This window comes from Mastigoproctus giganteus, chromosome 3, assembly GCF_048544385.1.
Source record: "Mastigoproctus giganteus isolate SK-2022 chromosome 3, ASM4854438v1, whole genome shotgun sequence".
Lineage (NCBI taxonomy): Eukaryota > Metazoa > Arthropoda > Arachnida > Uropygi > Thelyphonidae > Mastigoproctus > Mastigoproctus giganteus.
Genome location: NC_143577.1, coordinates 11,309,184 through 11,325,295, shown reverse-complemented (window position 1 = coordinate 11,325,295; position 16,112 = coordinate 11,309,184). Strand labels below are relative to the sequence as shown.

At 35.1% G+C, this 16,112-nt stretch overlaps 1 protein-coding gene across 3 annotated transcripts in view; it reads left to right on the top strand.

Annotated features, from left to right (window-relative positions):
• sws (patatin like phospholipase domain containing sws) overlaps positions 1-16,112 on the top strand; it is a 469,178-nt gene that overhangs the window by 369,033 nt on the left and 84,033 nt on the right. For 2 of the 3 annotated variants that reach the window (XM_090369181.1, XM_090369179.1), the window contains one exon: positions 9,065-9,181. In XM_090369181.1, coding sequence (XP_090225307.1) covers positions 9,065-9,181 — 117 coding nt within the window. Of the gene's footprint in view, positions 1-9,064; positions 9,182-9,263; positions 9,381-16,112 lie in introns of all 3 variants that reach the window. The other variant, XM_090369180.1, reaches the window with a different exon arrangement.

Below are 16,112 nucleotides of genomic sequence, written 5' to 3'. Positions count from 1 at the left end.
TTGTACTAAATGGATTTATAGCTATCTAATATTGCCAGAGAAAAATAATTATTCATGATGTTCACCGATATTGTTACTAGCATCATTTTAACCTTTACAAGAGTATGTACACACACACACACTCTTTTCATGCCCTGCGAGGACTAGTTACATGTTTTTCAAGGTCATCTCATATATGATTCAAATAATGCATCCATTATTGTTATGTGAACTTCCAGTATATGTAGTTCATTTTCTGATTTCTCATTCTTTCCAGTTAACAGTAAACAAAGTTTTAATAGATGATGAAAATAGTTTTTAAAATCAGAGGAGGTAGAGATTGTACTTGTCAGTCATTGTCTGATTTTGGCTTGCAGAAGCTGAAATTTTCCTAAATTCAGGTCAAAAAGTTTAATTAAACAAAATCAGTGATGCATAAATATATGTAGAAGATAGTATTATATATATATAACTAAAAGTAAATTTAAAATAAAAACTAATGCCAGTAGCATGGCAAAACTGTAGAGCAAAAATAATAAATTAAACAAAATAATTAAATCACTAGGGAGGGAGAAGAAAAGGTAACAAGACAAAAAATTGTAGCAGAAACTCCAAAATAATTTAGAAAATCCAATTAAGAATCATAAAATCCATTTAATTTTAGTGCCAATTACATAAAAATTTAATGGCACCCTCCTAGTAGGGTACCAGGTCCAAATTGCGTGAAATATCACATATAGAGACTAAACTAACTACAATAAAATAAAACCAAATTAACAAAAATAGACTGACCATTATGCCCCATATCGAAAGAGGACCAAATTATTTTGGAGAGTTTCTACTACAATTTTTAGTCTTGTTACCTTTTATTCTCCCTCCCTGTTGATTTAATTATTTTGTTTAATTTATTATTTTCACTCTACAGTTTTGCCATACTACTGGCTTTAGTTTTGATTTTAAATTTACTTTTAGTTATATTTCAGGCATCATGAAGAGGAATATGCATTTTGCTGCCTCTGATGATTGCTTTATTTCTTAATGTCTTTTACTGCCATTTTCAGTTTTTCTTTCACTATCTTTTTTCAACTATTTCATTATTCATGTATATATAAAAAAGTAATGACTATTTTTATGAATTTTTCCACAATTTTTTGGATTCTTTTTAAAAAAATTCTGATTTGATTTTTGACAATTTCTTGCCTAATATTGCACAACCAAATCAAAATCAGAAGTTAATATTTAAAATAATTTATATGCATATTTCCATTTTTACAAGTTTTCACAATTCCATAAAGAAACTTGTGCAGTTTTGGCCTATAGCAGACAGCTTACTACTCAGGTCATGTTCACTTTTAGGAACTCATTCTGGAAAGGGTTAATGGGCGGTGTTATCAAATCAAATAGAAAGCATCTTATTGTTAATTGTGCTCTAAGAAATTATATTACATGGATGGAGAATGTATTTTTTTTTATCACACCAAAGACCCAATGGCACATACCTAATAAACTTTTAGTAGGTAGAACTTATCACCAGATAAATCAGGAGATAATGTTTACAGTTTCTTGGTACTTTGTACCCTACCGCAGTGTTGTGCAGAGAAGTGGTTATTACATGGTCTTTAGAAAAATTTATCCTTTTCCTCTCTTCTGTGTGTATCCTACTATAACAGTGCTGTTTTATCCACATATAGACAGCTATTTCTTAAATGCAGATGGTTACACAAAAATCTGACTCCCAACTTGAAGATTAAAGTCTGTAAATGGCCATGTATAGCATTACCAGATTTCAGTGGTGAAAATGAAGACAAAATGAATTTTTGAGATGAAAATTTTTTTACAAAATGCACTCTGAAGAATAAAAATAAGAATGTTTCTAGTACATGCTAATATTTCATAAAGCAGTGCACTAAGAGATCTGTAATTTTATTTTGGTTCAAATAAAATTATCAATTAGTAATTGTAGAAAATCTAAACATCACACAATATTACTCATAACTATTAGTCTTGTTTTTCATTATATCTTATTTTGTTTGGAAGATAAGTTATCTTATAATTAAGTTCTGTTTTATAGGGAAAAAATTCCAGATAAGCCCTTTGTAATCATTTGCTACTTGCAGAATTGCTTGCAGTGTAGTGGCCTGCATTCAGTTTTGCTTATCTTTCAGTGTGTGTTCAAAGATATTATTTCCTTATTAGCATGATGTTAATGAATTTGTATTTTAATAAATTTGAATGTGTCTGGAATTTTGCCCAGACATGATAGGAGGGAGTATATTGGCAAGAGTTTTGTCATTCAGTTCAGCTCTGAAGAGATTGTACCAAGACTCATGAGGTAGAATTTTTTTTAGGATGGTCTGTTCTTGTTAATAGGAAGAACTGTTTACACAGGGATGGAATCCACATAAATAGGTGTGCATGAATATTTTCTGGTGGTATTGAGGCAATGTTAAGCAGGTTGGAAAATTAGTTTGTGGGGGGAGGGGAATACACAGACTAATAACATCTACAAACAGCGGTAAAATTGATAATTGCACTGCTTCTCTGGAGTGCAATTCTCGGCAGCTGTCAAAAAACAAGGAGTGGGGGATTACAGGGGATCTAGAAATCCAAATATCAAAATACATTTTATATTAAAAAATAGCAGATGATACTATTCATAACTGTTGATCATGTTCTTCACTAGATCTATTTTGTTTAGAAGATAAGTTAGGATCTAAAAAGTTCTGTTTTATAAGACAAAAATTCCACTAGATCACATATGGGTTAGTATTAGTAGAGCAAATGATGCAAGAAAGCAAGCTTATACAGCATCAGCCAAAAAAAAAACACTTCCCACATCAACTCTCCATCCCCTATAATTGTTTGTTTATTCCTTTTCTGAATTTATTAAAACCACCTTCCTTTCACAACACCAGATGGAACTTTGTTATAATCAACTACTTGCTGGCTGGAGACAAATTTCCCACATCTTTCTTGCAGCCATCCTTCCTAAATTTAAATTTATGTTCCCTCTTGGGTTGTCTGAGTAAGAGGAAGGGTACCATCAACATTTAGCTTACTCAGTCCATTCCAAAGCCTCACACACCTCAGATCTCTTTGCAGACCTGAAGTCTTTCTTGGTAAGCGTATCCTTTTGTTCTCCTCACTAATCTTGTTGCTCTTCTTTATACACATTCCAACAGATCCACTTTCTTCCTTCCAGACCTATATGTCATACTCAGAATGTGGTGGAATCATTGCCTTATGCAGTGGTATAATTACCTCCTTATCCTTCTGGAAAAATTCCTGTTATTATTGACAAAACTCCACAAGCTGTCCTAGCAGCTTTTCTGCACAGCTCAGAGAACTTCATATCTGACTGTGCGCAATTACACCCAGGTCTTTTTTCATTCTCTGCTATCCATATGAAATAGCTTAGATTTCTCATTGTTAAATTCCAATTTACTTCTAAGCCCAGCTACTTAATTTTTCTCGTTCTTGTTACAGTAGCAGTGTCTGATCACTCTCATTAAGCACTACCAGCGGTAGTAGCAGTGACCCTCAAAAACAACATTCCTGCATTAACTGTTAATCAATGATTAAAAAATCTGAAATTTTTTCTACCTTCCCAAATATAGTCACACTTTTACTGTAATACTGAGGTGTTTTTTTTTTTTTTTTTTTTAGTGGACATGCACCATCAATGCTGTTTGTTTCAGGTTGCACGTTTTTATTCTCCCACTAGCTCAACAAACATCTGCATTCTTAACTTAGTTCTTTTTGTAAGATTTATTATTTTTTTCATAGAGTAAAGATAATTACAGATGGCTACTACATTGGGAAGCAAGGCACACTGTGAAGTGTGCCAAATTTGAAATAAATTTTGACATAAACCTAAAAAAATAGGTAGGAAAAGTTTCGTAAAATTGTTTTAATTTATTTCATCGCCATGTTTTTAATTTATCTCATTGCTGTGATCAGTTCTTTTGTTTTAGTTAATTTTAATTAATTTTGACAGTCTTCTATCACTCAGTTTTGTGCGAGGGTGGTTTGATATGTTCTTGGGGTCTGGTTGGGGTCCTTCACCTTTGATCCCAGGGTATGCTGAATCATTCATGGTGCTGTGAGTGGAAGAATTCGTTAAAATTATTTTAATTATTTTAACCGTTTATATTTGGAGGAGAACATCCTGAAGTTATTCTATGCACCTGATTGAGGTAATCTCTCTCTCTTTTTTTTTTTTTTTCTTTTAAATATTGATACAACGTAGAGTCTATTGAACCCCGTAGCTCTGTTTTATATTAGTAGAAAAGGTGTATATCTGGAAAAATTTAAGAAAGCAAAGCATCTTTGCATCTTTTTGGCCTTTATTTAATACTAAATAGGCTATAATCAGGTAAACCAAGGTCTGGAGAACATGGTTGGATGAGGCAGAACTGAACTTGTTGAGGTGGCATATTTTTGTACATTGTGCTTTCAATGTTTGTTTGTTTTCCACATTATTGTGTAAGAGTATTGTTCCTTTTTTTTTTTTTTTATCGAAAAAAATAATCACATGCCATTTTGCAATTAATACCTGGCTTAAATATAGTTCATGTTTTTCTGGAACAAAAATTTAATTGATTTTTATGTTACACATTTGCACTTAGTTTGGCTTGTTGCTTGGTTCTGCTCTGGCTATCAAATTAACCATGTTTAAGGTATGTTTTCAGATTTGAGTAACTCACTCAGAACAGCTCGTCCATAGTTATTTTGCCAGTTTAGCAGAACATGATAGAAATTTGGCACTAATGGAAATTTTTGCAGTGGTTGATGCCACCATGATAAAGTGACCATTGTGATTCCATTAAACTTTCTTGTTTTTTTTTTTTTTTTTTTTTTTTGAGTGTTTGTTAATCCAGTAGATTTGGATAGATTGGGTGCAAGGGGAGTTCCTTGCATAATTTCAAGCAGCAATTGCACCATACTAATACAGGATCACATGCCATTATGCTTCCCTATGTGGTGCAGGCTCTTGCTTTTTAACTTTGGTATTTTATTTTCGCATTATTTAATTTTAATTTATTTTTTGTTGATGTTTTGCAACAGTTCTTAAATGCAGTATAATAGTGTTTACATTTATTACATGATTAGTGATTACACTGTTTAATTGCATTTTTTTGTGAATTGTAATTTGTTTATAATGAAATGCACATCTAAATATTCTAAAGAGGAAACAGATTATTACCAATTAAAAAATGAAAACAAATTCTCTCTTTTAAATATGAGATGGCTAATATTAGACAGCTACAGCAATTTCTACTGGAAACTTTCTGCATGTTAATTACTACAGTATTAAATCAAAAATGGAGCTAAAGTTTTGTGCTTTGCTTAACATCTGTGGCACATGCTATAACAGTGTGCTAGTACTGTAGTGGAAAATTATCACTCCAGGCCCAAACAAATAATTTCCTTGAAAAATTTGTGAGTTAATTGGCAATATTTTAATGCTTCATGGCTAGATTAATATAAATAATATTATGGTTATTGTCATTGTTGTAATAAGCAGAAATTAACCTCTTTTTTGCTAGCTACAGTAAAAGGGGTTACAGTAAAATGTTATTAATACAAAGTTCAATGGACCAAAATTTTTGGGATTTGTAATAACAAAGTCCACCAAAAATGTCAAAAACTACCATTTTTGTTGATACACGCAAACTTTGGCTAACAGTAATAATCATATTTTGTATAGATTTTATTTTATTTGTAAGAGAAGCCATGAGAAATAAATATATACAGGAACTCCCCGACTTAAGTAATACTTGACTTATGCAAATTTGACTTTATGTAAGTTTTTCCTGGCCAAACTTAAATAAAATGGTGGAAATCTATTTTGCATCCCATAGGAATACATGGAAGTATTGTGAAAATATCACAATGTGAACCCAATCACACAATTTTTTTTTTTTTTTTTTTTTTTCTGTAATTCATTCCAAGAAGTTGATATTTTCACTATATAACTAAGCTATTTATCTCTCTAAAAAGTCCTTTTTATAAAGGAAATTGCACTACACTTTCATCATTATCATATGTTCCGTTATAAGAATCAATTTTGAACGCCTTTGCGATATTTTTCTAAAGCACATTTCTGGAGGTCACGACCAAAAAACAATAAAAACAATTTGCACTTTCCGGTTCATTGGGACTTTCTGTTAGTGCAATCTATTATAAACGGATAGTAAACTCAATCTTATTGCATTTGCGATAATTCTGATAACTGGAATTCTGTGGGTTTTTTTGTTACGGTATTATGGTGAAATGAGTTTCCCCTTCACTGAAATCTTCAATCATATAAAAAAACAAATTTTCAGAATCTTCTCTTCATTCCTATTTACTTATTACAACGGTGAAGGGAAAGGGACCAACGGAAAGTGCAATTGCTGGCGGTGCTAGGAAACAAAACAATTTGATTTAGAAATGAAGATTAATTAAGATGTATGAAGCAGGACAAAGTTTGTCATCTGTTGCATGGAATTAGGTCTCGCTGCTTCAACAGTGAATACTATTTTAAGGGACAGTGCGCGTATAAAAGGATCAATGCAATTAAGATCAACAGGTCACAAAACAGCGTTCAGGTGCTACGAAGAGGGAAAAGCTATTAATAATATGGATGGAAAATCAGATTCAGAAGCAAGTGCCACTGAGTCCAATGACCATTCAAGCAAAAGCAAGAAGTATTTATGAAGATATTAAGGATAAGTACAGCAAACCCCAAGCCAAGTTCGTGGCAAGCAACAGATGGTTTAATAGGTTCAAATATCACTCTGGTTTCCAAAACATTAAAGTATACGGTGAAATCACCAGTGCCGATTCTGTAGCTGCAGAGAAATTGTGGTGGTGGAAAAAATTGATGAAGGTGGCTATTCAACGCAGCAAATTTTTAATGTTGGTGCGAGACTGCTCTGTATTGGAAAAAATGCCAGATCGAACATACATTGCCAAAGAGGAAAAGACAATGCCAGGTTTCAAAACAAGACAAGGCTTCAAAAGATAGGGCCACATTCTTGCTTGGGGCTAATGCAGTGGGAGATTACAGATTAATACCACTGCTTGTGTACCATTCTGGAAATCCTTGTGCATTTAAGGGCATCAATAAAACCATGCTATCTGTGCATTTCCGATCAAACTAGAGAGCGTGGATAACTATCTCTCTTTGATTTAGAAATGAAGATTAATTAAGATGTATGAAGCAGGACAAAGTTTGTCATCTGTTGCATGGAATTAGGTCTCGCTGCTTCAACAGTGAATACTATTTTAAGGGACATCAACCACGGGAATGAAGCAGCATTTAAAACAATCCTCTTTGAGGATTGTTTTAAATGCTGCTTCATTCCCGTGGTTGAAAAATATTGTAAAGACAATGACATTCCTTTCAAGATTTTGCTTCTATTAGATAATGTGCCCCTGGACATTCTACGCATGTAGATGATTTCAGTTCAAACATGAGAGACATATTTCTACCACCGTACACAACTTCACTCATCCAACCTATGGATCAGGGTGTTATTTCAAATTTAAAAGCATAGTATTTACGCACATCATTTGCTCAGGCATTGTCTGTAGTAGACGGTGAGAAAAATTTTACATTTAAGAGACTTTTGGAAATCTTACAATATTTACCACGCCATCTTAAACATTAATAAAGCCTGGGCAGAAATTACTAAAAGTTGTTTAAATGGTGCATGAAAGAAAATATGCCCACAGCATGTAAAAGGCTTCAAAGAGTGTGAAAAGTACGAATCATATGAAGAGGTTACAGATAAGCTTGTAAAGGTTGCAGAGCTGCTTCAGTTGGAGGTTGTTGCCAAAGACGTGGAAGAGTTAATAGAGGAAGAAGAAGAGAAGGAATTATATAATGAAGAACTTATTTACTTGCAGGCAGTGATAGTGAAAGAAGAAAATGCTGAAAAAGCTTAAGATGAACCAAATGAGGAGGCGAGACACTTCATCACCAGAGAGATGGCAATGGCGAGGTTTGAAAAGATGGATCCTGACAGTGAATGATTTTTAAAAGTTAACAGAGGGGTCAATGATATGCTTGCTTGCTACAAACAAATTTACGATGAAAAGAAAAAAGCCACCATCCAGTCATCCGTTAATATGTTCTTTTGTAAGGTTGAGCGGCCGACCCCTTTTAAATCTCCACAACGGCGTTCTTATTAGCTGAAGATGTCGGTCCTGGCAACGATGCTCGAGAGAAACCTTACTGACGTTATGCTTATCTTTTCTCTTTTTTTGTAATTTTATAATTTTGAAATTTTTTGAATTGCACACTTTTGTAATTTTTACTGCACGTGAGATAAAAAATTAAATAAATACAATAAATAATTCTATTCACATGTTCGTTGAACATTTCTTTTTTTGATTCAATGAATTCAGTGAGCACAGTTGCGAGTGCTGCACAAGCATGGGGAATCAAACTTACGTAGAGGTCCGCAGAACGCAACCCTTACGTTAAACGGGGAGTGGCTGTAATTGAAATGGAAATGTATAATTAGTATCACATAAGCTATTAAAAGGAAAACGTGAAATCAATTAACTGTTTAATGAATAAATTTAAAGAAAGGATCCAGTTTCATTTCCATGGTGCCTTGTGTGTTAAGTAGTTTTAAGTACAGCGCACAGACATTTTAACTTTCATGACTGTTAACAGAAATTTCGACTTGCTTGGTTGTCAGCAACTCTTCTAATGTTAGTATTGCTGACACTAGGAGAGCAGCATTGGATTACTCATTTTTAAAACATTTTTCTTGAACTCATTAGGACCACTAAACTTAAAATTGAAATATTGTTACTGTAAGTAGAATGATTAATTTTTATTCATCTGCTAATTATGTTCAGTTTTACAACCTTTTAATTTGTTTTGCTTCATAGTTTATCTTTCTCATAATTGACATTTCCTTAGAATGTGTACTGGAAAGTTAATTCCTGCTGCTAAAGGCAGTAATTATACTTTTCATTTCTGATTTAGGTTTTCTGTTAAAAAAAAAAAAAAAAAACTGCACCATTTTAGTTTTGCTAAGAACACTCAGCCAGTGACTTGCTTGGTAACTTATATAATTTACAGGGTCACTATGGCGTTACATCCGCTCCAGCATGTCATTATCAGGATATATGCCTCCTCTTTGTGATCCAGTTGATGGACACCTCCTACTTGATGGTGGTTATGTCAACAACTTACCAGGTCAGTGTTTTTCAGATTATTTATATTTTTTTCATTATTTGAAACTCAACTGTCCCTATTTGTTGGTTACTCCCAAACATAGGTGGCCTGTGGAGGTATGTACGGGCCAGTATGACCTTTGCGGGGCCACTTCCTCCTCTTTGTGATCCCCAAGATGGCCATCTTCTAGTTGATGGATGCTACATCAATAATCTTCCAGGTATATGTAAATTATTATTGATTTATTACTGTATACTCTTATGTATAAGTTTCAAAGCACCTCCATGCATGCAAACTACATTTCTAAATACTGCATAGATGTTTATTTAAAACCTGATGCAAACATGAATTTAAAACTTAGTGTGTCAGGATCAAATACAGAAAATAGACAATCTCTCAGTTTAGTGATATTGAACTGAAAATTCGTATAATAATACTTTTTAAGGCAATATACCTTTATTGCATGTGTATAAGCAGAGCAGACCTCAACAAATTTGTTCAAGATAGTCACTGCTACCAAAAATTAAATACCAGCCTGGTGTTGGGACTTACAAAACATAAAATTATGCCATTAGCATTAGCAAAGGCACATGATGCAAGAAAGCAAGCTTATATAGCATCAGCCAAAAAAAAAACCCTTATTTCACTCATCCACTCTCTCCAAATGTTTGTCAAGTTCTGCCTTGAATCTATTTAAGCTATCAACTTCTACACTGACAGATGGAAGTTTGTTCCAGCAATCAACCACCCGCTGGCTAAAGGAAAACTTCCGCACATCTTTCCTACAACCATCTTTCCTCAATTTGAATTTATGTCCTCTCAGGTGATTATTCTGAGCAAGAGGAAAAATTCCATCAGCATTGAGCATGCTCAAACCATTCAAGGCTTTATACACCTCAATCAGATCACCTTGCAGGTGCCTAGTCTCCAGACACTGTAATTTGCAAAACTTAAACCTTTCTTCATAAGAGCAACCCTTTGTTCCATTCACTAATCTTGTTGCCCTTCTCTGTACTCATTCCAACAGCTCTACATCGTTCTTAAAATGATACCTCCAGACCAGTATACAGTACTCAAGGTGTGGCCTGACTCTTGCCTTATACAAGGGGAGAATCACCTCCTTAACCTTGCTAGAAATAAACTTTAGTCACATAATGAGGCAAAAATATCAGTGTTTACCTTGCTTGTTAACATTAATTTCATGTAATGCCAACTTCCTAAAGCAGCTGATATAAATAATTCCCACACTATGACACTGGACAGTCCATTGATAAATTAACTATGTGAAAATTAAAATCTTTTAAATTTATTTGATTACTTTTTATCTATATGATATATAATCATCTTAACTTAATAGCACAAAACAACTGGGAACAAAGGCGCATTAGATATTATATTTCTGTCATTCCCCAAGTTAAGCTTACACCATCTGACTTATAGCAATTGTGCATGTGAACAGAACTCCATAAGATGAATAATATAATCTTTTCATGGAAGAAAACATACTATTCCATATACTATTATAGTATTCAATTCAAAATAAATAATTGAAGAATCTTCAGTTATTTATTTTTCCCTTATCAAATTAGAACAGAGTTTTCAGTATTAATTCAAAGATATATTTATTTTTCTCCAATTTATACAGATGGCTCTAAATCTAATTCAAATGTTGGAGCAGCTGCAGTGTTCTCAAGTACCATTATTTCAGCAACCTTTCCATCCGAATTCAGTATCTTCTCAGCTGAATTATATGCAATCGAACTAGCTTTAGAAAATCTCTATTCTGACTTTTCCTTAAAATCTTATTTACATTGATTCCCTCAGCTCAACCATGGCATTATGTAATTCCTCAGATAAAGTTCACCCCGTTCTAGATGAAATCAGAAGATTATTACTACAAATTGAAGAATGCCATCAACTTTTTAAAGGCTTGAGTTCTGCAAATTGCAGCGGCTAGAGACTAGGCACCTGTGAGGTGATCTGATTGAGGTGTATAAGGCCTTGAATGGTTTGAGCATGCTGAATTCTGATGGGATTTTTTCCACTTGCTCAGATTACGAACCTGAGGTGGCATAAATTCAAATTGAGGGAAGAGTTGTAGAATAGATGTGTGGAAATTTGCCTTTAGCCAGCAGGTGGTTAATTGCTGGAACAAGCTTCCATCTGTCTTTGTGGAAGTTGATAGCTTAAATAAATTCAAGGAGGAACTTATTGTTATTTGGTTTTTTTTTTAGGAGCATTAGCAACTAAGGCCATATTACTCCGGGGATATGCGGTGATCATTCCCTGACCTTTCCGCCTCCTCCGTATTTGGTGGATCATGGGCTTGAACCACGGTCTAATCAAGAAGCGTGTGCTACGCACTGCTGCTCCTGCCCATCTGGCTACGGAGGTGCCAAGGAGGAATTAGACAAACTTTTAGAGGGAATGGATGTGTGAAATTTGAGTTTTTTTTTTTTTTTTTGGCTTATGCTACATACGCTTGCACTTTGCATCACATGCCTCCATTACTACTACTATTGCTACTACTAACTGGTCACTTTTTTTGTTGGATTCCAGCATATTTCATTATTTTAGGCAATGAACTGGCTGATAAAGCTGCGAAAAATCCAACTATCTTAGATTTAATCAATATCCCTGTTCCAGCATCAGATTATGCACTAACCATTCATGTTGCATGCCTATTAGAATGGACAACACTCTGGCACTCTCAGACTAATAATAAACTCTTTCAGTTTAAACAGCATCTGAAAATTTGGCACTCCATTGTCCGTACATCAAGATGAGAAGTAGTGCTTTCAAGAGCAAGAACTGTGTCTACACTGTTCTATCAATCTGACTGTTAAGCATATTCTCATTGACTATCCCTATTAAAAACAAGATAGAATTTTGCTATCACTGGTTAATCTTTGTAAACCAATAACTCTTGAAAATCTCATTGATGACAAATCAAATTTCTGAATTTTTTAACTTCCTTGGGCAAACTAGACTTTTTAGTCATTTCTGATTTCAGAATTTTTTCTGACTTTACGGAAATTTCTCATCTCTTTCTATATAATAAAATGAATAGGCACATTATAGCCATAGCAACTTATATGCCATTAAACCTCCATAACAACAACAAGCAGTATTCAATAAGAAGATAATTACAAAATGCTCTCCAAGTAACTGATTTTCTTACTATCCTAACAAAAGATGGATTGATTAATTGGGCTGTTATTGTTTTTTACTTCAGCCAGTAAAATTCATTCCATAAAATAATGCCATCCTCATTAAAAGTTCATTGTACAGTGTTGTACTTTTGTGGAAAAATATGTCAGTCCTTTCAAGATACTGATGACCATGTCAGTTATAAAACAAATAACTTGTAGATTCATCTGATAGCCAAGAGACTGAGTGGCAACCATGTTTGTCAATCCCTGTATATAAGAATATCATAAAAGCAACTTGATTAACATACAATAACAAAAATTATACTTTCATTTTGAATTTAGATTGATTATTATGGTTGGAATTGAGATATAAAAATACACCAAGTTAACTTTTACATGAATAAATATCCATACATGAGTTATGTCTTGTCCTAGTAATGCAGTCTCTCCTATTTATGGGTTAAAAAAACGTAACCAATTAGAGTTGTACTGTCTCTTTCCCATCTGAATGGCAAAGGAAATCATCCAGGCCTCGCTCACCTGTGGAATTGTAGAGAAAATACTTAGATGGATTGTAGGAGGCAGAGGACATGATGTCAAAATTTGCAGATGATATTAATATCGGTAGTGGTTAATCATCACCAAGCACAGATTCTTTGAAATGACTTAGATAGTCTTATACTTCAGAGATGGTGAGAAAGGTGGCAGCTGTCTTATAATGCAGCACAATGCAAGGTCTTGTACTTGGGTAATAACAACCCTAAAATAACTTACACGCTTGGTTGGGTTGAACTAAAAACTGTAGGAAAGAAAGATTTGGGAGTTAGGACATCAGACATTACGTTCTCCGAACACAGTAGACAGGCAGCAGTCATCAGTAGGACACCATGTGTCCATGGTGTCTCATTGATGATGGACACCAATGGACACCATGTGTCTATTGAATATTTGCTTTCCGAAATAGGGAGGTCATAATACAACTGTGTAAAACAACACTTGGAATAGTGTCTTTGGGTATGAAGACTGGACCTAAACAAAAGACATTGAGCTTCTTGAAAGGGTCCAAAGATGAGCAACACACCTGATAAGATCAGCAAAAGGGCACCTATATGAGGAAAGACTGAATATATGGGCTACAGAACTTGGAAACAAGACATTTTAGAGGAAATTTTTATTGAGGTCTAATGCCTGATATGTGAAGGTAAAAATAAGAGTGAAATTTTCACTTTTATAAATGATTAAAGAAATAGGGGCCATAAATTCAAATTATGAAAGGAGAGGTTTAGACTATATTGCAGGAAGTTTTCTTTTAGTCAGCAAGTTAATTATTGGAATAAGTTGTCTCCTATGGGTTGGTTTAGGCTTGGGGGAAATTCTGAGTTCACTTTGATAGATACTAATGTGAGAAGGAAGTCAAAGAGGTGGTTTATTTATTTTTTTATTTTTTGGCCGGTCCAGCAAAAGCACAGTACTTCCTTGCACTATACAACTAATTCTCTCTCTCTCTCTCTGTCTGTGTGTATATTACATATACATACGAGGTGCTACCCAAAAGTTCCCAAAATGTATTTATAAAATAAATTACTCTCCCTGGGTTTTATTTGCAACTGTCACCTTTGAAGTAGTCCCCTTGAGAGCATAAACACTGATCCCAGTACTTCTACCATGATTTGAATGTGTCCAGAAAGTCCTTTGTCATAGTATTCAGTACCACCTGCGATTTGGTTTGGATATCCTCTACGGTGTCAAATCTTCAACACTTCAGCTTGATTTTCATTCTTAGGAAGAGGAAAAAGTTGCAGGGGGGCTAAGTCTGGAGAATAAGGGGGGGGAGACGATTGTAATGTTGTTGAATGCCAAAAACTGTACCACAGTGAGAGACGTGTGGACCAGCATGTTATCACGATGAAGGACCCAGTTCTTTGTGTGCCACTTCTCTGAACGTTTGCTCCTGATGGCTTCCCTGAACTCCCTCAGTATGTCGTAGTAGAACTTTGTGTTGATGGTCTAGCTAGGAGGGACTGAATTCCTTATGGATGTCAATGTCCAAAAAACAGGTCATCATGGACTTCACATTGCTACACACTTGTTAGGCTTTCTTTGGTCAGGGCAAAGATGGACTCTTACCTTGGGATGATTGTCCATACTAGACATAGTTCCCACACAACATTCAAATTTTGGGAACATTTGGGTAGCACTGTGTGTGTGTGTGTGTGTGTGTGTGTGTGTGTGTGTGTGTGTGTGTGTGTGTGTGTGTGTGTGTGTGTGTGTGTGTGTGTGTGTGTGTGTGTGTGGTAGCAATAAAATACCCATACTGGTGCTGCTGTGGTCATGTTCAATGGGTTTGAAAATAAACAGAAGTGGTATGCTGTAATTAGCATTAGTAGAGGCATATGATGCAAGAAAGCAAGCTCATGCAGCATCAGCCAAAAAAAAAAAACACTTCCATTTCACCCCTCCATTCGTTCGAAATATCTATCCAGTTGAGCCTTAAATTTATTTAGGCTATCAACTTCCACAACAAGGGATGGAAGTCTGTCCCACCAACCAACCAACTACCTGCTGGCTAAAGGCAAATTTCCACACATCTATCCTACATCTGTCTTTCCCCAATCTGAATTTATGCCCTCTCAGGTGATTATTCTGAGCAAGAGGAAGAATTCCATTGGCATTGAGCATGCTCAAACCATTCAAGGCTTTATACATCTCTATCAGATCACCTTGTCGGTGCCTAGTCTCCAGACACTGTAATTTGCAAAACTTAAGCCTTTCTTCATAAGAGCAACCCTTTGTTCCATTCACTAATCTTGTTGCCCTTCTCTGTACTCGTTCCAGCAGCTCTACGTCCTTCTTGAAATGAGGCCTCCAGACATGTATACCGTACTCTAGATGTGCCTGACCATTGCCTTATACACGGGAATAATCACCTCCTTATCCCTGCTAGAAAAATTCCTGTATATCATTGACAATACACCATGATCTACACTTGCAGCCCGTCTGCACTGCTCAGAGAACTTCATATCTGCCTGCACAATAACCATAACCCCCAGGTCCTTTTCATTCTCAACCACTGTCAATGTAGTACCACAGAGTTGATATGTTGTTCTGGGGTTGCTATTTCCCATATGTAGTACTTTCCATTTGTCAATGTTAAACTTCATTTGCCACCTCTCAGCCCATCTGCTCAACCTTTCCAGATCCTGTTGCAGCAGATAGCGTGTCAGTAGTGTTCTTAACTACCCTGCCAACCTTTGTATCGTCTGCAAACTTGGACATTAAGCTTGATTAACCATCATAAATATCATTTATAAATGCAGAAAACAATAATGGACCCAACACTGAACCCTGAGGGACTCCACTAATAACATTAGTCAATGATGAGCAGTGTCCATTGATTACCACTCTCTCCCTCTTCTCCCCCCTCAACCATCCCTTTATCCATAGCAGCAATTTGCCTCCAGTGCCACACTACACCAATTTTTGCAGCAGTCTTCCATGTGCAACAGTACCAAAAGCCTTTCTAACATCCAAATATATAATATCAAAGTTATTCCCTGCATCCAGTTCTTTTGTGACTGCATCATAGTATCCAATCAAATTGGTCAGGCAAGACTTTCCCTTAACAAAACCATGCTGTGTCCAGGCTATAAGTGAAGTCTTGTCTAGATGATCCTGCAGTGCTTCTTTAACCAGGGCTTCCATTAATTTTCCTGGAACAGAAGTTAAACTCACAGGTCTATAATTACTTGTGTCAGCCTTTGATCCTCCTTCGTGAATTGGGGTCACATTTGTACATCTCC